Source organism: Lonchura striata, chromosome 6, assembly GCF_046129695.1.
Source record: "Lonchura striata isolate bLonStr1 chromosome 6, bLonStr1.mat, whole genome shotgun sequence".
In the NCBI taxonomy this organism is placed as follows: Eukaryota; Metazoa; Chordata; class Aves; order Passeriformes; family Estrildidae; genus Lonchura; species Lonchura striata.
Genome location: NC_134608.1, coordinates 40678475 through 40700288, shown reverse-complemented (window position 1 = coordinate 40700288; position 21814 = coordinate 40678475). Strand labels below are relative to the sequence as shown.

General features: G+C 42.8%; 1 protein-coding gene across 1 annotated transcript; it reads left to right on the top strand.

The window, feature by feature from the left end:
• Positions 1–5671: 5671 nt before the first annotated feature.
• On the top strand, positions 5672–20853 carry LOC110472036 (1-aminocyclopropane-1-carboxylate synthase-like protein 1). The gene is made up of 15 exons (XM_021533224.2): positions 5672–6531; positions 7524–8137; positions 9649–9708; positions 12262–12332; positions 12842–12911; positions 14000–14066; positions 14516–14613; positions 15186–15263; positions 16267–16367; positions 17028–17117; positions 18088–18133; positions 18284–18425; positions 18993–19135; positions 19517–19670; positions 19873–20853. The coding sequence occupies exons 1-15, from the start codon at positions 5895–5897 to the stop codon at positions 20169–20171; spliced, it is 2670 nt and encodes an 889-aa protein (XP_021388899.2). The 5' UTR covers positions 5672–5894; the 3' UTR covers positions 20172–20853.
• Positions 20854–21814: the final 961 nt, after the last annotated feature.

Sequence of the window (21814 nt, the reverse complement as noted above, 5' to 3'; positions counted from 1 at the left end):
AAGTTTTGTGGCTCAGCCTCAGACACAAGGCTACCAGTAAGTGTAATCACCATTTGTTATCCTCAGGCTTGGCAGAGCAGAAAAGAAGGCCAGGGTGAGGACAATGATCTGCTGTCAGAGCAATGAGGCTAGAGCAGAAAAGCTGTGGGGCTCCAGCAGGACTGAGTTGCACTGGCAGAGCCCTGTGAAAACCAAGGACACCTGTAGCAGTGACTGGCCTCAAAAAGCTGCACTGATACCATCACCCCTCCCTAGAAAAGGGAGTGTGAATGAACAGGTCCTTTTGGGGGACATTGGAAGTATCCTGCTTGGCTCTTAGTTATGCTACAGGAAAAAATATCCCAGTTTCAGCTCATGTAGTTAACTCAGGCAAAAGCAGTATAAGATCCTTACTATTATAAATTAAAATACAGAAGAATTCTCACCCATGGTTTTATATAGAAATTGAATTCCAACTGTTTATTGTAGAAGACCAAACATGGAGGTCTCTCTGTCTATCTTTAGCATCAGATAAGGGCAGTTAGCCTGTTCTTCCTCGAGTCTGGCTTTTCTCTTTTAAGGCAAATACGACAGATCCTGAATATGCCTTACGTAAAACTAGAGAGAAAAAAAAATCATGGCAACTGAAGGGCACAGGGGAGAGAAATGGGTTGACACCTGATTTTGTTGTGTTACTTAAGGAATTTTATCTCTTGTATTTACCTTAGTGATAAGTGAATCTGAGTTTGGAGGCCACAAAAAGGACTGAAGGGGTTTTGGCTTGGTATCTGTGGGTTCTGAAATGACCCACGTTGTCTTCTGGCAGCAGAGAGGGAGAAAACATTTGCAAAGAACTCCCAGAACAGAGTCAGCCTAAGAAGTAGCAATGGCCAAAAAAGAAAGAAACCAGACAAAAATGCATGCCTAATATAAACAACATGTTAAGAGGGAAGCAACTTCTGGTGCCCATTTTCTAGCTAGAGCCAGTAGCTCTTCTTTATGTCTACTCCTTTGAACATGGTTTTTCCGTGCAGTCCTTTTTCGCTATCAGTGACTATGAAGAAACTGCAAACAGAGGTCACTTTGTCAGATGTCACACCATGTCCTTCATGGTAAAGCCTCTCGGGGATTTTTCTCTAGGGCAATGCAAGATTTCTGTTGTTTAGAAAAGGACAATTTCAATGAGCCCTGAAAGGAACTTAAATGTACTTGTGAATCTGCAAGTGCTGAGTTGCCTTTGCTTGCCTTGGCCTTGAGTGCCTGGCAAGCCTTAGTGGTGAACATGAAGCATTGCAAGAGCTTTCTCTGCTTATAGGATGACAAATGTCAGTGTCACATGGAAAGTTAAAGTTATGTGCCCCAACTGATATATTTGGTTTGATTTCTTGCCTGTGGCATCAGTCAGTGTTACTTCACCCTGAAGAAGAAAAGGCCTTGTCACTCCCTAGTGGTGTGCTTATTAGTTTCACAGAAGTGCAGTCTGCTCCTGCCCTGAAATTTGCCACCATTTCATCTGTAACTTAAACACCTATTCAGTCGCAACTTACAGAAATCATATTATGTCAGCTAAATTTACAGAAGTTTAAATATCTTGAAGAAGAGAATGGTTTATATGAATCTGGATCCATTTATTCTCTTGAATCCCTCTAACAAATTAATTTAGACACTTAGATTCCCCTTATCTCTGTTTGGTTTTAGTCACAGGGGTAGCCAGTACTTGAAACACCCCCAGTCCAACCACCACTTCCTGCTCCAGGGAATACTATTAAATATTTGCATGGGGTGAGTAACAAGACTTGGCTCTTATCAAAGTAATTTCCACAGAAAGTGTGTAAACCACAACTCCTTGTTTGTGTAGCTGTTACACTGACTTTGAGGGTGGAAAACACTCAGCACTTCCAATAGCTCTCTCTGCCTGCAGTGGGGCAGGTCCCGTGGGTCTGCTCAGAATTTCAATGGAAATGCAATCCACTGTTTAATCGTGTAAAAAACTCACACTTGGAAAAAACCAAGAAGAATCAGTCCAATACAGTTTATGAGCTAAACAGTGAAATTCTTCTAGTCTTCTGTAGTTTTCTTTGTCCAGCTCCACTTTATAAAGTATTTTTGAAGACTGTCCTACTGCCCTCTGTGGGCTTTACTGCGAAGTACCTTAAATAACCCTGTAGGCATGCACTGGGATATGACTCCCTCAGAAACTTTTCCTTCTCTTCTCTCATACCCATGTGCTGCAGCTGCTTATTGAAGTGATACCTTAATTTAGCAAAGTCAATTGTATGCTCCCCGCCCCTTCATGTGTCTGCCAATGCAATAAGAAGCCAAAGAGAAGGCATCTGTAATGGCTGTTTGGCCTTGCTGGTTCTGAAAGCCAGTGAGATATAATAAACTTGTCTCCAAATAAACACACAGGAATAGAGGAATTAGTAATCAGTTTGGAAGGAAGATCCTGGTATGAGATCCTGCCTTAGTTTTGGTTGAGGTGCTTTGTATTGGTTAGCATTTTGTAGTTTTCAGGGGCTAGCCTGAGGGGTTTTGCAGGAAATTGAGTGGATAATAAATATTACTAATAAACTTTACAACTAGGAAGTCTGTGAAGCAGAAAGGGTGTTTTCCATTTCTTTGCAATGGTCAGTTTTTAAAGAATGTAAAAATAAAGGCTGCTTTGTCATCAGCTGTTTAGTGCCTCTTGGCAATCTGGGGAATCAGATGCAGAACAGATAGTGCCTGAGGGTGCTCTTCTGCACCACCAGTGGCCAGAGCAGTAGCTCAGATCCAGACGAACTAGCAGAATTAAGAGAGTTTTACCTTGGTCCCATTTGTTTGATAACATGGCAAAATATTATATTTATTTATTTAAACTATCTACCAAACTAGGGAGATGCATGAAGTTTTTTGTCTCAGTGGTCGATTTGGACTTTAATTTGTAAACTGCAATTATAGTAATGAATTTTTATTAGAGTATCCTCTTAGGAAATAGACCTCAGTCTGCTCAACTTGTCTGGTTCCAAGGCAGTATGTAAATGGGGATCGGGTAGTTGTGGTTTTGGTCACAGTGCTTCTGGGCTCTACTTAAGTGCTGCCAGCAGCCACTACACATCCTGGGGAGGTAACCTTCCTCTGATCTAGAGTATTGTAAGAGCCAACCCAGCCTCCTTCCCATGCCAGACACTCTTGTGTTTTACTTGACTGCAGAAACTTCCCTTTACATCCAACCATGGAAAGCCATGTACTGAACTTCTGGAAAACGGGCCTGCTGGGCAACTGGCCCTCCTGTTAAATCTCTTGCGAACACATTCCCAGCCTGTCAGGGTCTCCCTCCCACATGTTCCTCGCCACCCGTAGGTTTCCACGCAAACCCACAGTGCCAGGCAGAGGAAGGTAGCTGGGGCTGGAGCACCCTCTGCAGGGACCTTCCGCCGGCCACGCCCGCCCGGAAGGGACAGCTCCGGCCCGCCGGGCCTCTGCCTGCCGAGGAGCATGGGGAGAAAGGTCGGAGAGCTCCTGCTGTGCCAGCCCTGGGCAGGGAGTGTCGGCAGTGGCAGCGGCCAAACGGCTCCCAGAGAATCCCCTCCGGGCATTCTTTGGGAGAGGGAAGCAGCGTGACAGTGGAGAGGCTAACCCAAATGCTGCTTGGTATGAGCCATCCTCTTTGCAGCATGAAGGCGTTTATGGTTTTAAGGCAGTATTATTATTATTAATAATAATAATAACAAATTAAATCCTGTGTACTTACAAAATAATTTATTATTTTATCAGTGAAAACAACTGAACCATGAAAAATAGTTCAAGATTTATTATATTTTTTCTATATTGTGGAATCTAGGTTCCATTCCTTTTAATGCTTGCATTTTGAAACTGTGGCTTTTCCTGATGCCAGGGTATATGACAAGTTACTTTTGAGAATACTCTGCTGCTGCCTGGCTAAGCTATGGCCCTCATGCATACAACAGGCTCTAGCCAAGCTCTCAGGCTTCTTTGAAAAGCTTTTTTAAGAGACTATTTCATGCTGCCTTTAATCTATTTATATTTATTACTAAACTTCTGTCATCAATGACTCTATTCATGGTTGCCGTGGTCTTTGTGCACTCCAGTACACAATCTATGTAAAAGTCCTTATGTAATTAAGTATGTACTTGTAGAACATAGAGTGCCATTCCCATGAAAAAGCACATCTTATGGATGTGTGGAAATACAAACTCTAGTTCAGCAGACCACTAAAAAATCCAAACTACTCTCTCTGGTCATAATTTATTAAGAAAGGTAGTGCAATTTTTAAAGCTAAGTGGGAAGTTTTTTTGGGTGTTGTTTTGGTTTGGTTTTGGTTTTTGGGTTTGTTTGTTTTTTGTTTGGTTTGGGTGTTTTTGTTTTTTGTTTTTGTTTTTTTTTTTGCTAAGTCTTTTTGCCTCTTTTCTTTTTATTGCCCCCACTCCCAGGGCAGTATTCAAAGTATTTAATGAAATTTAGTAAAGATCAAGTTTTCTCTTTCCATTTCACAGACTGAGAAATGGAATCACAGACGCTGCAAATGATTTATTAAATCCTGAGTGAAGGTAATAACAGTTGGATAAAAAAACCTAGTGCTGCAATGGAGTGGATCTTTTGGTCTAAGAGGAAAATTACAAACTTTGTATGTGCTTCACCACCTGTATGTTGGCCACAGGTGATACAGGAAATTGACATACTATGTGTCATTCTGGTTTCCTCATTCACTACTGGTTTATGTTTGCATTGGTGCCTTAGGGCTCAGTCCTTATCCTGCCAGACGGGTCTGGATGAGATGTGGCACGGTGCTGCTAGCTCCGTCCCGCAGCGTGACTTGGGGCCACCTTCTTGGCTGCTGCGGCAGGACAGCTCTGTGAAGTCGAGTTCTGCAATTACAGATCCCTGCAGGGAATTCGAGCTGGTGTGGTGTGGAGGAAAAGGAAGAAATCTTGCATTCACTCTCTACAGTCCTTCAGCCCAGTCAGAGATATGGCAGAGCGTGTCCTCGGAAGGATCTGCACCTCGCAGCTCGTGGCGGGTGAACAAAGGAAGAAGTGGTGTAATGCCTGGTGGCTCGGGACGGCCAGGCTGGAGGCACAGGTGCTGCGCCGGTGTCCAGGAGCGGCGGGCAGCGCCGCGTCCCCGAGCGCTGCTGTCCCCGCGGGGCAGCGGGGCCAGCCGCTGTCCGGGGCTGCCGCCGCGGCTCTCGCCGGGCCAGGCCGCCTCCGCCAAAAGCGCCGCCAGCGCCCCGGGGCCGCGCTGGGAGCGGGGCCGGCCGCTCCGCCGGCGGCATTCGGCGGCACCGCTCCCCAGGTCTCCGCCTGGCCGGGGCCGGAGCCGGGGGCGATGCGGGCGAAGCCGTGCCGGGCCGTGCCTGGCACCGCCGGGCGGAGCGGGGCGGGGCCGTGGTGCCGAGCGCCGTGAGGGGCGGCGCGGGCACGGCGCGGCCGCGGCTCGGCACGGCCCGGCACGGGCTGATGCGGCGCGGCACGGTCGGTGCTGCCTCCTCCCGAGCCGGGGCGTGCGCAGGGACGGACGGCAGGAGGCAGGGAGGGAGGAAAAGAGGCAGGGTGGGAGGGACCCCGCGGCGCCGCTCGGAGCCCGGCCCGGCCCCGGGAGCGCGACAAGCGCCTGGCACGGGATAAAGTTATCCCGGAATAAGGCTGCACGCATGTGCGTCACCCCGGATGTGAACATGCCGGCCCGGCTCCCCGCTAGCTCGCTCCGCCTGGCTCCAGCGGATGGGCTGAGCCGTGCCGTGCCGAGCCGTGCCGTGCCGAGCCGTGCCCGAGGCCCCGCAGCCCGGTAGGGGCTGGGGGAGGCCGGGCCGCCCGGGCGCCCTCGAGGGCCGAGGTGCGAAAGCCCCTCCCGGCGGGGCAGGGGCAGGGGCAGGTGCGCAGCCCGGGGCGAGCGGCCGGCGGGGCCCGGGAGCGATGGATTTTCGTGGGAAGAAGTACGAGCGCGGCAGCAACTGGTCGGACCCCGAGGTGGTGGAGCTGCTGCAGCTCTGGGCCGACGAGTCGGTGCAGATAGAGCTGGAGAGCTGCTTGCGCAACCAGCACGTCTTCAACCGCATCGCCGAGGTGCTGCGGGAGAAGGGCATCCACCGGACGGGAGACCAGTGCCGGGAGAAGATCAAGAAGATGAAGCTGGAGTACCGGCGGATCAAGGACAATAGCAAGGCCCCGCGGGGCGGGCGGACGTGGAAGTTCTACGAGGTGATGGACCGGGTGCTGACCAGCCGGCCGGCCCTGGCCTATGGCTCCCTGAGTGGCAGCATGATGGCTCAGCAGGTGCTGCAGGGCGGCATGGTGGAGAGCTACCACCACCAGTTCACCTCCTCCGCCCTGCCCTTTGGACACTCCCAGCACCCTGAGCTGATGGAAATCAAATGTGAGGAGGTGAATTCTGATGACCACAGCTTGACCCCAGAGCCCCCACAAGCCATGTCTTACCAGCAGGGCTCCCCTGAAGAACAGGAGATGGAGAGAGCCTTCTTGGAGAGGGCCCAAAACGACTCTCCCATCTCCAGGGTGGAGATTCCCATTGAAACCAGTGTTTCACCTTCAGGTAGGGATAGCCTTTTACATTCCAGCATAAGGTTTCTGCCCATTTTCCCAGAAAGAGAAGATTATTTCTGGCACAGAGATAGATACCTGGTTTTCTCAATGACGTTTGGATCCTTGTTTTTCCACATCCCAGAAAGCTTTAAAGTAGAAGGCTGATAATCTGAATTTATGGTGTTCTGACCATTCCCAAAATGCAGGTATCTCACTGCAGGTAAATATAATCTAGAAGTGCTGAGCTAGGCAAAATACTGTGTATGAAATCCAAAGAGCTCCATAAGCTGGGCTAGTTAGTTTTCTGCATATATTGCTGACAGTAAAAAACCCATTTGCATGCTTATTTGGTATCACTTGAACATAGCCAGAGCTGTCTGCTGTCCTCATGCTGAATTGTAGCATGACACCAGGGGTGTACTGTAAACCTGCAGATAAACTGTACTGGCATTGTTTTTAAATATGTTCCAGATCTAATATTTTAGCCCACTCAACAGTGAAGAATACTTGGGAATAATCATTGCCTGACTTTCTAAGCTATTCCATGGGACTTGCAAAGAAGATGTTTTTGAAAGTCACTGGCAGAAACAGTGCATTTGTTTACAGGAGATGAGTGAAATTCCTGCACTGAAAATGCAGTTGGCATTGCTTAGCTACCAGGAAGAGTACAGTCTGGGAATCCTGGGGATTCCAAACCAGTCTAGGACAGGCTGATAGAAGACCATGAATTGTTGAAGAAGAAGAGATGATAACAAATGGGAGCCCCCATAAAAGGGGCTGGGGCTGGCAGCATCATGGTATGCCCAATGTGTGATGTCAAAAACAAACTTTAAACAATGTTTGAGAACCTCAGGATGTACCTGACAGCTTTTACTTTGTTTTATCTATAAGCTTTATGGTAGATAAAAGGGTGTTCTTATGACAGGCAGGAGAAGGAAGCAAGGCATGCCCAAGTCACTTTGCTTGCTGCACTTTTTCTTCTTGGCTCTTGTGTATTCACAGGTTTCAGTGAGCCAAACATGGCAAACTCGTCACGGATCCAGAACGTTGTTCCCCGGCCTGGCTTCTCTGCCTTGCATCGGCTGAGAAAAAGGCGGAAAGGCCAGCGCATGAGGGACCCACTGGATGATCTCCTGCTGAAGACTCTGACATCTCAGCGGGCCATGGAGGAGCGCTTTTTGCAGATGGAGGAACGCCGATTTCAGCGAGATTTGGACGTGGAGGAGCGTCGGATGCAACTGGAGCAGCGCCGGTTTGAACTGGAGCGGGAACACGAGTTTCGCATGTTCAATGTCTTTGCTCAAATGCTCAGCATCCTAAAGCAGAGCCATAGTGGCTCCTCCTCCCCTGTTGCCATGCCTCAGGGTTTGGACTTCAGCCAGGCGCTGTCCGAAATTGAGGGAATGGGAGGAAGAGGGAGCAGTGTGCAAGAGATGAGGGTTCGGCCACTTGCCAAGAGGAGGGTTGACATGCACAGTTTCTGTAACCCCAGTGGCTTCCAGAGAAGCCCCTACCTCTCTGCTCGTGGCAACTTTGCCAACGTTTTTCAGGGCTCCACTGAGGAAGGGTACAAAGCTTATCATGCTGACAAGTATGATGAAGACAAGAACCCCAATGTGAGTAATAACCTCAAAGTGTTTTCCTGTCTTCCTTGTTAGGAAAGATAGTTTCTTAGAGGTTTGCTGGCAGATGTCCTAAAAGTGTGGGGTTTTTTTGATCTCACTAATACAAGGTGATTTGAACTGCTTGTTTGAGGAAAAGAAATTAAAAGAAAGAAAGAATAGAAAAGAAATTAAATCAGCTTAGTGGATCATCTAGATACCAAAGATGAATGCTATGTTCAGCTCAGGTTTGCACACTCTGATTTTTTAATCAGGGTAGTAATAGCAGTAGCAGACCTTGAAAGATGTGAGAAATCTGGAGGGACAGAGCTCATTTTCCTCCTTCCACCTCATGGCCTCTCTTTCCCACTGAGGACCATCTCTGATTATCTGATTATATCTGATGGGTGCAGGAAGTAGAACTACTAAGTAGTAGCCCTTTTTTTTAATTACAGTTAATAACACTCAGCACTTTTTCTGCCTGTTTACACTCAGCTACTCAGTTTTAAGTAGCTCGTTATAGCCCTCTTGTGGCACAAGGGCTGTGTTTATAGTTCATGGCAAATTATTACTGAGTAACAAGTATAATAAATATAAATAATTTATATGTGGATTACTTTTAATTAAATCCTTCATTCACATACTTCATTAACTACTTGAAACTTTAAAAATACTTTATTATTACCCCTGACTTTAGTTGCCCTGTGTTGTGGGGGTGAAAACTAGATTGTCAAACTAGAAACACACAGGGGAAGTTTTTGCTATGAGGTGTACTATGAGGTACAGGCTTCTGCTTCTACAAACTGTTGTCTGTGTAGGAGGTAGGTTTTTTAAACAAATACCTAAAATTAGACTTGTACTTTAATAACATCAGAAGTGTATAGTTGTTTCAATTTTCTTTCACATTTAAAAATTGTATTTACCCAAACTCTTCCAATAATGAGAATATACTAGTAGATTTGAACTCTTCAGGATCTAATGCCATACTATATATGGCCAAATCATAAACCTGGAAATGTAGGATCATCTCTCCAGAGGGGAAAATTCAGTATTTTAACTACTTATCATGACTACATGTTTATATGGTTTTTGAGCAAATAAGTACACTGGAATTAGTAATTAATGGTAAACAAATGCTTTTAAGATAACATATCCAAAACCTTGTTTAAAACTGTTGTTGAAGGGTAAACCTTGTTTTTTTCAGAGTTGTTTTAGGGTTTCTTTTTTTAGTTACATATAATAATGAGTAAATTCAAGATTAAGTTAAACATGTTCTGTAAAAAAGTATAAACTATCAGTACATGTTCATTTACATACAGTTTATTATTATTGACTAAGAAGCCAAGTGCTTGGGATATATATGGAAATGCACACACATGTCTTGAGTTATATATGGTGAAGTTTATGTGAACTGTGTTTTGATTTTTCCTTGATAAGCTTTTTGGACAGAATTTAGTGAAGTGATAGCTAAGGTGATGTACTCACATGTTTTATGTGTCTATAAACAATACTGTTTCTTTTTCTAGGGTATAATAAACTTTGGCACCAGTGAGAACAAGCTCTGCTTTGACCTGATGTCCAAGCGGGTAAGTTCTATTCCAAAATAAAACACTGAATTTAATGTGCAGTCCCTCTTCAAAGCTTGCATTTTCCTAGAGTTACTGCTCTTACTCAGGTTTCTCTGGTGAAATTTTTCATTGTGCGTTTTAAATTTGTTGGAAGTCAATTTTGAATACATCTACTTGTACATTTATTTATTTTATTTTTCCAGGAGGATAGGAACAGGTGTTTTCCTCTTCATGATGGGTTTTCCTCTGGGGATGTACTTATTTCAGAAAACTAGATGAAAATAAGATTAATTTTATTTTCCCCTGCTTACAGTAGATGATATAATACAGATGTTTTGAAATTAATTTTGAACTCTTATTTTATTTTGAGTATCTTTACACCTGTCCATTATGAAGTCATACAACTTGGACACCTGGTTCTGAACTCACCTGAAATGTGCAAGTGTGGCAGCAGTGAAATCTCTCAGAATCAGAGTGGATCAGCTGCTACCTGCTGGCTTTGTACCAGGCAGAGGAGTGGAACACAGAGCTGAAAAAGTAGAAAAAGTCAAAAGGAAACAAGAGAACTATGCTGTAGAGGAATGCTTCTAGATTTCCATTAAAATCACTGCCCAGGTGGCAGGCAGCCTTTGAAGTGGGCAGGTAGCACTTTTTCCTACCTGTGGTTGTGTGCAGGGAGGGAAAGTAACTCAGGGCTGGACAGTCAGTCTCTGCCATTTGAAGTTCATGGTTGCTCCCATTCCACCACTTCCCACCGTCTGAATGTTCCCTGGTTTATTTCTGCCTGCCACTTCACTGGCTTGGGGATTCTACCCCACCACTCCACCTTCCATCTAAAAGAACAGGTAAGGCAGAGCTGCTGCCTGCACAGAAAGGTGTCTTCTAGGCTGTGTAGGTGATGCCTTCCTTCCTTCACTGTCCTTTCCCCTTTAACACCTCTGCAGTAAGTAGTGCAGAGGGAGACAGTGGTCAGCTGCATCTTAATTAGCTCTTTAATGAAAGTGAGTCAGGTATAGTGTTCATGCTTGTGGCAACAAGCAGAACAAAGATGTAGTTGCCAGCTTCTCAGTCCTTGCAGTCTTGAGTAACAATATGGATTCCCTGAGGCTGATACAGCATCAGCTGGGATTGTAGGCAAATATTTTTTTGCTATTTGGGATTAAAAATACTTACTGTTGCCACTGAATAATATATCCAGTTTCTATTTTCAACTTCTGACCCTTAAATTAGAGAACACTTAACACATTACTTCTAGGGGTCCTCCTCTTATTAATTCATAGTCATTTTTAGCCAAGTCTGCTGGTATTTTGGTGTTTCATTCTCTAGAATAGTTCAGGAGCGAGATGTAAGGAGGCACAGTTCTTGGAGCTCCACAGACTCCAAGAACATCTGCAGCTGAATGAAGGAACTTTTATCCTATACTATTAGGTTGTAATTCTGCATAGGATAAGGATATTGTCTTCAAACTCCAGAGCTTGGCACCAGTTATTAAAACACCTATAGAAAATGTTATGGTTTTGTTATCATGTGTGAAACTTTCACACTGCATGTGGAATTTCCTCCTCCTTTGCACTGTTACCTACTTATGTCACCCCCACCTTTACTCTTTTTAGTATTAACTCATAGATTTGGTTGCCATTAGATATTTGGAAGGGGCATTGTATATTACACTTGTTTATTGCCCTTTTGTTTATCTAAAATGTTCTCTCAGCCTGTATCAATGCTGTGCTTTCCCTTGCAACTTCACAGAACTGGATTATGTGAAACCCTGATACTTACAACCTTGAAAATATTTAGGTAAAAGCAGCGTGCACCCTTTATCTAATTATAAATATTAAAAAGTACCTCCGCAGTTCAGGTCAATCTGTCTTTGAGATCAGAATGAACTTCCTATAAGGAACAAAGTGCCTGCCCTGGGGAATAATTATTAGGAAGATAATTTCAATTTTCTCATGTTTTTGAAAGCTCTTGTTACACTTCAACATTTACTAAACTGGTCAGAAAAATAAATCTAAAGAAGCTGCCATAGCTTTGAACTGAGACATAAATGAAAGATGTAATTAATTTTAAAAATTTATAGATTGAAAGTTAATTAAGGAAAATGCATATCTGACTCTGATTCAAATTCCTAACTCTGACAGTCTGGACCTGAGCTTTCACAACTAAGACTTATTTTTCCAGCCAAAAGCTGTTGTCCTCAGAGCTTGGGCAAAACACTCTTGGGTTTGCTTCATTTGCTGAGATAAAGTCTTTTGGAGACACCTTGATTACGGGCATCGTCTGTTGCCTGTTCCACATCCTTTTTGTAGATTTCTGTGCAGTGAAGTTTTGGCTGAAATAACTTAGCAGAAACCCATAGTTCATACAACCTGAAGGTATTGCAGATCAATTTGCTGGTCCTGGCTTCTCCAAGCTGCATTAATTGTGATGGTCAGCAGCTTTCCCAATCCAGTTTTACAACTGTTGAAGCTGCACAAGTGTCTGTGCAGGTGCCTGTGCAAAGATCCTGTCTATCTCAATATTTCCCTTATCAGTAACTGGGCTTTTAATGATTATTCTCATTTTTCCCAGCTGACACAGGCTGATATGAATCTGATGGACCCTTCACTGCTTCAGTACCCTGACTGGAAAGGACATCTGTTGTAAGTCTTTTCTGTAACACTTCTCTTTTTGACTACTTGTTTAATAAACAGAACGGATGAATACAAACCTCTTCTGCTACATTCTCTAGTTAAAACGTTTCTAGGTCACTTAAATCATCTTTTTCTTTGCAAAACTTTACATTAGCTGTCCTATCAGCTTGTCCAGTTAAAAATCCTTTTATGTGAGAGAAGATGCAAATTTTCTAAAGCAGAGTTTTAAAAGCACTTGTATACATTAACAAGTTGGGTAACTCCAAACAATTCCTTGAAACATAGTGAACACTTGGGGTTGTTAATCCTTCTTTTCTCTGCCAGATTAAATCTCATCAGAAATGCATGCACCATTTATAGACATCCACAGCACCTCTGCTGGGTGTAAAAATCATGTATGTTCCATGGGCCAGAGCTATCCTGTTTTCTAGCTATTTTCACTAGACTGTACTGTCCCTGACTTGACTTTCTTAAGATGTGAACATTTGAATCAATATTTGCTTTTGTGTATTTTTCAGTTTACGGGAAGAAGTGGCTCGATTTTTGACCTATTACTGCAAGGCCCCTGCACCTCTCAAAGCAGAGAATGTAGGTAACCCAGTGTTCATTTGTGTCTGTTCTAATATATTGCCATTTATTGGGAAAAGTTTCAAATTCTGTTTTTTTAAACAAAAGATTTGGTAAGAATGCAAGCTGTTATCATGCAAATGAGATTGATTCTTCATTTGATGCACACTTCTGCTAGAACATTTCACACCTACTGTATATTTGCCTCATGTTTCACTTCTGTGTGCCAGCTCCTCCTGCCAGTACTCTCAGTGGGGCTTTACATTTTGATCTCCCTATTTAGCTCAGGGACCTACTATGGCTGTATCCCTCAGCCTTGACAAAGAGTGCCCACTGTTTGAGTTCCATGTCATCTTATTCCTCTCTTATACCTCAAGACAGAGAGATCTGTAATTGAACCAAGAGTTAGTTTTAACCTGTAAAATTTGTGGCAGTGTTGCTAGATAGACATCAGGACCTGAGTCTCTGACTTGTGAGAGATACTTTGCTGACTTGTGAGAGATACAGCCTGGATGTAGGGACCTGTGGAGGTGAGGAGTTCCTGTCTCTGCTGAGGGGAGCAGGAGCTGGTACAGCTATTGCTTTTCTGGCTGCAGTAATTCAACAGAACCCCACGCTTCATGTGAACTGAGGTTACCACTGATCAGTTTGCCTCTTCAAGGCACCAGATTGTTCCCAATACTTGGAATGAAACTCATGGCATCTGTGAGCATTTGTCCTGTAGAAGCAGGAGTCAAACCTACTTCTGTACGAGGCAGGAGTTTCCACTTTTGCACAAATTTCGCAGGTCAGAGCTGCTGTTACCATGAAGAAAAGAGAACACATATTAACTGTTGAAAAGTATTTTGATTTACTAGCATCTCAGAACTGCTCCTCAACTTTTTCCCTACTTTAAGCCTGTTATTTTTCTAAATTGCTTATTAAAATGAAAAATGGCACTAGAATAAAGTGTCTGTGAAAGAACAGGATTGAAGTTATTCTGGTAGAAGTTGGATTTCAACAGGAAAATCCTAATGGAGAGTAAGGGAGAAAATTTATTTCAGTGATATACCTTTATAGTGTTGACTTTCTATGTATGGATTTATCACTAGCATTTCTCTTTCTTCTAGGTGATTGTTTTAAATGGTTGTGGCTCCTTATTTTCTGCATTAGCTACAGTCCTTTGTAACCCAGGGGGTAAGTGGATGGTTCGAACATTGTTTTGTTTTGTTTTGTTTTGTTTTTCTGCTGTGAAATAATGTTACTTCGTTTAAATAGTGTTAGACAGAAGTGAAGTAGTGGAATTAGCATTGGCCTGCTGCAAAGTTCTTGTTTCCTGCAAAGTTGTGCTGTGAAATTCTTCATTTCTGTGGTCTGCAGATGCCATGCACTCACACTTGGTGCCTACCCTGTCTGATTTCACTGTTTTTGTTAGTTTGCCAGACTAGACATAGGCTATACTCATGGTTACCTGGACACCTGCAGAAGATTAAAGAATTAGTGTAAATATAAAGTGAAGAAAGAGGCAGTAGAATTGCACTGTTTCCAAGGGACACATGTGTAAAAATGCTTTCATATTTAGCTAAAGCACATTAAGAGAGAAGACTGTGACCTGTTGATAACTAATTTTGTTTTCTTGGTTCCAGAAGCTATTCTGATTGCTACTCCCTTTTATGGTGGTATTACCCAGAGTGTCTTCCTCTATGGTAATGTCAAGCTGGTGTATGTCTATTTAGACAGTAAGGTAAGATCTGAGATAAGGGAATAACAATCTCTGTAGTTAAACTGGAAAGCTGACTTTTGGGAACCTCTGCAAGCAGTTCTCAGAACAAGGGTACACTACAGCCAGTAGACATTTACACAGTTTATTTCTGGGAAAATGGGCACATGGTTTACAATAAAGTCACTTGAGACCATGAATATGGATTCCAGTTTTGTCCTTTTCTTGTGTCTTACTCCCAGTAAAAGTCCTTGAAAGGAAAAAAATTACCATTTTGAACCTTGGAGAGAGATGTTATGTTGTGTGCTACTGAAGGTGGTCCCAGGGTGGAAGAGCAGATGGAGATCTTGTATTGCTTTAATTATTCAAGGATAGCAAGAAAATTCTGGTTTTGGCCAGCCTTTGATGGACTTTTCTTTGATTTTACTTATTGATTTATTTATTCTCTCTGTAGTATAAAAGGATAAGAAGATGGTTGCTAGGTCATTATTGTTGGGGGTTTATTTTTTTTTCAGGGAACATTTCTCAGTGAATTGGCTTAAGGCAGTCTCTATTGAAACAACTCTGCCTTTTTAATCTTTTTTTATGTTTTTCAGATTACTGGAACAAGCACTCGGCCTTTTCAGCTTACAGTGGAAAAACTGGAAAAAGCCTTGCAGGATGCCCGGGCAGAGGTGAGTTTAGCTGAGCTTCACATTACCAGCTAAGTTTACAATATATTGGAGATGTCACATACCAGAAATGGCCTAAATATCAAAGTTTTTTCAAAACCTAGCACTTTCTGGTTGTCCTTGTAGACCATATGAGATGACGGCGTGCAAGCTTGGGGCGCTACTAGGGGGAATCCCTCAGTGTTGTGTCTGTCCAGTTTTGGTCACAGCACAAAAGGATAAACAAGACAATTCATGAAGCACTGGAATCCATTCATATCACCAAAAAAATGTGCACTAAAATTTGGGACTACCCAAGATTTCTCCCTTAGAAAGGCCAGCTGAGTTACCTGAAAACTGACTGCTCTACGCAGTGGGGCAGATGAATACACTGAGAATGCTGAGAATTTTTGCAGTAGGGAACTCTGGAGGATAAAATGCAAGTGAATATCACTTTTCTGAAGAGTTAGTCAGTAAGTTTGGCATTGTCCTAAATCCCATATATGTTTAGCTGCTTCTTTGAATTGCTACCAGCTCTGACATCTCCAGCCAAGTAGCATGCTCTAAATGAGTACACTTTGCATCCAGCTAACTCAAGTTCTTGTCTTACTTGCCACCTTCATGGGAAGTTTTCAGTAATTTATTATTTCCCAATTACTAATGCAGCTCAGAAAAAGTACTTCCATACTGAGAGCATGTGCGACCATCTTTTTCATTAATTGGTTGACCAGATGGCAACCAATTACTTGGTGGTGGCAGTTCCCTCTTTTCAAATTCATAGATTAATTCTATAATATTTTGCTTATTTCACTTTGGAAATAATTTAATTGTAAAAAAAAAAAAAATATATCTTATTTGGTGGCTGAAAGTCTTCTCATGCAAATCTAACCTTTGAGGTGAAAAATCATGGTGGTAGCTTCCGGGGAGTCCTGTGTCACACTCAAGTGAGGGACTGCTCAGGTAGAGGAATTGAAAATTTCTCCCATGATAGGCACTCTCTTAATACTGTGGTATTTGTATTCTGCAGGGTGTCACTGTAAGGGCCTTAATTCTTCTGAATCCCCAAAATCCCCTTGGGGACATCTACTCCTTGTCAGAGCTACGGGATTACCTGGAATTTGCTAAAAGGTATGTCATTTTGGAAGGCTGAGATATCCTGAGTCAGATACAGCTTCCAGAATCTTGTGGACTACTTGCTGTCCCTGAATTGATCTGTGAATGTATTTTAAGTCAGGCAAATAGTCTATTCTTCACACACATTGGTGTACTTCAGAAAGGAGAGGGTTCTGCTGGGATCATGGACCATGTAGTCATTTGGGGTGGCAAAGGAACTTGCATCAAGAAATGCAAGTTTTATTTTTCAGTAATCCGAGGAAATGCTATGGCTTCCCTGGTAGGAAGCTGAGTTCTTTTCCTCTCAGTTTCTCTGTATCTGTAAAGACAAAGAAGTATATGAATATGGGTTCCTAGTTTCATCATGGATCATAATACCCTTTGAGATTCAGATTCTATGAGATGCTGAGTGGATATACATATAGGAATTAATTCTCACATTGGCAATGATAGGATCTTTGTCTTGTTACATGGTTAGTGGGTGACAGTTAAGTGGATAGATGTCAAATCATTTCAATGTACACAAAATAGGTCTAAATTGAGAAAAGTTGCTTTATTTCTGCAAAATATGACATCCCCTCTTCTTTGTATAAAGCAAGTATTTGGAGGCCTGAGTTTATCTCTGTTAAATCAGCAGCAGCCTTCTTTTGTAATCTCAGTTTTGTCCTTTTGCAGGCATGAATTGCATGTGATAGCAGATGAGATCTACATGCTGTCAGTTTTTGATGAATCAGCCACGTTTCACAGTGTCCTAGGCATGGAAAGGTAAAAGCAGCTCCTACTTCCCTGGCCATCTTCCAGTGACAGTTCAACATGATGCCTTGCTGAGAACTTGTGACTGGAAGTTAAGTCATGAGCTAGTAAATTCTGAATCCACCTTGCATTGATTTATGCCCTTTTTTTTATTTTTAATAATTTCCGAATGGTAAATGCATTTTGTTAGCATTTAAACTAGCAAGTAAAAAATGGTAGCTAGCTTTTTATTGTGGTATACTTCTCAATGTGTACATCAGTATTTGGTTATAACAGTCCCCAAAACTGAAAACAGATTTTTCATTTGTTGAAGGTGATGATTTTCTTCCTACCTAAACATCTTTTTCCCATGTTTCTGTTGATGTTTGTAAATACTTTCTATTGGTGTTTCCTTCCTAATTTTCCACAGAGTAGTCCCAGATCACAGTAGTATTACAGACTGGATAATGGCTTTTATTAGGTATTGTTTTAATGAGATGAAAAACTTCTAAAATATTTTTAAAAATATGGTGTGTTGTTGAGTTGTTGTTTTTTTTTTTAATTTCTAGTCTTCACCAGTGGTGCTAGATTTCTTTTTGTGCTCGATTGCAAGGAAATAAAATATACTCAATTAAGTGTTAGCTCAGTCTTGCTGGGCTTAGATGTAAAGAACATCGTTTTTGATTCTTGACAAAATACAGTGGCAGAAGTTTGATTTCTAGCATTAAATGTACAAGCTTCAGGAAACGTGCATGTAAAATGTAGCAGTTGTAAGCACCTGTGTGTTTGAAATATTTAAAAATTCAGTCTAAAGCTACTTCCAATGGGTTCCTAGCTTCTAAAGTTAGGTTGCATTTGAATTTTCCCTGCTTGACTGCTGTTCAGTGGTGCACTGTCTGTCATTGTGTAATGCTGCCTCTCTATTTCTGCAATGCTACACTGGTGATCCAAAAGCTTCAGCACCTATGACACTAACTGCTCATCTGCATCCTTCTACATACAGATTGCCTGATCCACAGCGGACTCACGTGATGTGGGGCATAACCAAGGTGAGTGCTGGTTGTTATTGTGCTGTGCCTTTGTGCCTGGCAGGTTTTGGTCTGGGCTCCTCAGGTTCCTCATGCTGGAAAGATCAAGTTAGTAGTAATAGGATCCTAGTTGTTCAGTGTAATAAAGTAGTCTTTCTGTGTCTTCTGCAGGATTTTGCTGTTTCTGGGATTCGTTTTGGTACTTTATATACAGAGAACCAAGATGTTGCTAATGCAGTGGCTTCTTTGTGTTATTTCCATGGGGTTTGTGGACCTATCCAGCACAAGGTTGCACAGCTGCTAAGAGACAGAGGTGAGTCAGTAGCTCCATGTACAATCTTCTGCCATTCTGTGTGTCTTAGTACCTAGAACATCTCTCCTCCCCTTACGTTCCCTAATGGTCTCCTCTTTGTACACCTTAATTGACAGTCTACCATGCAAGAAGCTGCCCATGCAACACAAAGCTGACAGCTCTGCAGAAAAGGACCATTTCTGCAAAGTTCCTGATCAGCAGAGTTAGAGGAAGAGCTTGGAAGAGTATGGTAGCTATTTATACAGAAATTGCCAGTATTACCTAGAACCAGATAAGCAGAAACAAAGAATACAGGCTTGCAGGACAAGAGAAATAGAAATGGGCTTCAAACTCTACCCAGAGTGGAATGCTAACAGTCCACAATGACTGAGAACTATAAATGTAAGGAAACTTCCTCAGGAAGGTCAAGGAGATACTCTTTGCGCAGACATTAAACTGTTATTTGAGGAAACAGAAAACGAAAGAAGGAGGTGAAGTGTGAAGCAGACAGAGTGTCTTGGAAGCTTGAATAGATCTGAGCACTTCCTCAGTTTGTGATTCTTTTCTTTATCTTCTTCTTCTGGTCAGATTGGATCAACCAGGTGTACCTGAGAGCCAATCATGCCCGCCTAAAAGCTGCCCATACATATGTGACAGATGAGCTGAAGACACTTGGGGTTCCTTTTCTCAACCGCAATGCAGGCTTCTTTGTCTGGATTGATTTCCGAAAGGTTGGTAGTTTTAGGAAGTGAGGCTTTTCCTGGGGTGAGGGCAGTCATATAGTGCAACTGCATTTAGAGGAAAGATTAATATTGTGACAAGCATTTTGTTTCAACAAATCTGTCGTCTGATGAGGAGAGGGAAGGACTGCCAGATGTTTCAGTCTGTTCTTTTCCTTTCATCAATCTGTGAACTTCGTCCTTGCAGGAATCTTACTACTCTCAAGCCACTTCCCTCCCCATTTCTTCCTTTGTATCACAACTCCTGTACTTCAGAGGTAAAAGGTGTCTCCCTCGGCCTTTGCAGATTTTATGGGAATCACAAATTCATGAGGATCTCAGTGACGTAGTCTATATGGTACTAACCTCTGGCCCTTCTGATGACTTTCCTAGTACCTTAAGACAGGCACATTTGAGGAGGAGTTGCTGCTCTGGAAGCGTTTTCTGGATAATAAAGTCCTCCTGTCCTGTGGAAAAGCCTTTGAGTGCAGTGAACCTGGATGGTTCCGCATCATCTTTGCTGACAAGGCCCATCGGCTGCAGTTAGGTGAGTAATGTTCTTTTTCCTCCTGCCACAATTTCTGCAGCACTATTCCCTTCTCTTCTTAATCCTAAACTTAGCCTTTATTATCCTCTCATCCTGTCTGTTTTTTCATCCCTTTCTCCATTATCCTTTTCTGGATTGGATAGATTTGGAAACACTTATGGCTTAGACTAATCCAGTAGTGTTTCTCCTTATACCACTGCAGGTATGCAACGGATACGCAAAGTTTTGGAAGAGCGTGAGCAGGAGATACTGGCTGAGGAGAAGGAGCAGCCTTGTCAATCAGACCAGGATGGCAAAGCAGATAGCACAGATGAAGTAATTTTTGTATCCCGCCACCAGGACAATACCTGTGCCAGTAGCTCCAGCCTTGGTGACCTCATTGGCCTCCTGCAGCAACAGATGCGTTCATCTGACTGGCTACAGAAAAACACAGCTGAGCAATTTGCCCAGGAAAAGCCAGAGATCTATGATGTGTTCAGCAAACTGGTGGGGAAGCAATAGGGGTCAGTGTGCCTTCGGGGGCATTCCTGAGCAGTGACTGACCCTGGGCCCCTAACAACTCAGTAGTGACTTCCAGCAAATAATATATTTTCTGTATAGCAAGAAAATTACTTTGTAGGCCCCCTCCTCTCCCCCTGTTTGAGATCTCTGATTTGTACTATATAGGTGTGTTTCCTTGGATTGGGGTGAGGGTAGGGGAGGGGGGGTGTCTTGTTTGCGTGCTGCTCTCTGTTCTGCGGCATCATGGTATTTTATATTTAATTTCTAATGAATATGCTCTTAACTCTCTTATAATGTCCTGTGGTGTAATTTTTTTTCTTATTCACACTTTCCAAAAAATGGACTCTAGATTATTAAGTTATGTGAAGTTTCCCTTTTCTTAAATGATGATCAGCTATAACTATTTGGGGGCCAACTGTCTCAAAAAGGTGTTTCTGAGTGATAGAATCTAGTGTCAGCCCTAACTTAGCCCTAGTTAAGGGTAAATAAATATGTGCATAAATTTATCTTCATGACCGAGGCTCTTAAGACCATAGTCATCTAGACTGAGTTCTATAAATAATTTTCTTTTGAGTCAGTTTCCAGTCTGACCTCACATCAGACAATATCCACTGCCCTTGGCTGGTGAAATGCCTGGTTTGTTTCTATTCTTTTTTATATTCATATAAATAAACTGCATCCATTGCCGTCTTGGCTGAATGTCCAGGAAAGAGCTACAAATGGAGAGGCAATAGAAAGTAGATGTTCTTTTTGAATTTTTCTATTCCTGGAAGTCCATCCCTTGTGGTTAACAACAACGTATATTGGCAAAAGAGTGCAGAGAATGCTTCTGCCACCATGGTGGGTGTACCTGCAGGCACAGCTGCTTCTGTCACCTACCACAGGCATCCAAGGATGCACCTTCCACCATTATCATTATAAAGAATGCATTTTTTTTCTGTGTTTCTCAATTTGCAGGGAATTTTTTTTTACTAAATGGTATTCTTCTGTCTCCTTCTCTTTCCCATTTTAAGAAACTATTTTCTGTGTGCTGCTGGTAGAGTATTTGAACTGAAAGGCTTCTTTCACAGATGAAAAACTATTTAACTTCTGGTACTAAAATTTAGGTATCCTAAAGGAATTGGAGCTGTTTTTTCTGCATATGTATTAAGCAAGAGTTGAAGGAAATTGTTAATGAAAGCTGAATAAGTGCACATTTCCCCTCCTCATAGATTTTGGCAGATGGGCATGAGTGACAAAAGTGCATCTGCATCATAAACCAAATTACCAAAGCAGGGGCAAATAACTAATGCAACCATAGTTTGCGGTGTGGTGATGGTGGAGAGCTGCTCGGAGAGTGAGAAGGAAAGTCTGAGCAGTGGCTGAAGAGAAGATGGTGCTGCTTGTGTCTGCTGTGAGCAGTAACCAGTTCCGCCTTCGGCGATGAGGCAAGGTTGGTGAGGTCACTGGTAAGATAGTATAAGGGGCAGTTATAAAAATAGGATTTGCTAACTAGTTTGGCATATGTCCGTGGACAATATTTTAAAGTCCACAAAGAAAGCTATAGAAGAAGACAGGTGTCATTAATGGAATGGGAAGTGAGATGTACAGCCAAATTAAAAATGGACTTCCTGATTTTCCCCCTCTTATTTATGTACCCCAAG

Excerpts from the sequence above, each read along its gene's own strand:
- LOC110472036 (XM_021533224.2), top strand. The coding sequence starts at position 5,895 with ATGGATTTTCGTGGGAAGAAGTACGAGCGCGGCAGCAACTGGTCGGAC. Across the intron at positions 14,614-15,185 it reads ATGTCTATTTAGACAGTAAG|ATTACTGGAACAAGCACTCG; the intron begins GTAAGATCTGAG and ends TATGTTTTTCAG. Across the intron at positions 17,118-18,087 it reads AGTGTCCTAGGCATGGAAAG|ATTGCCTGATCCACAGCGGA; the intron begins GTAAAAGCAGCT and ends TTCTACATACAG.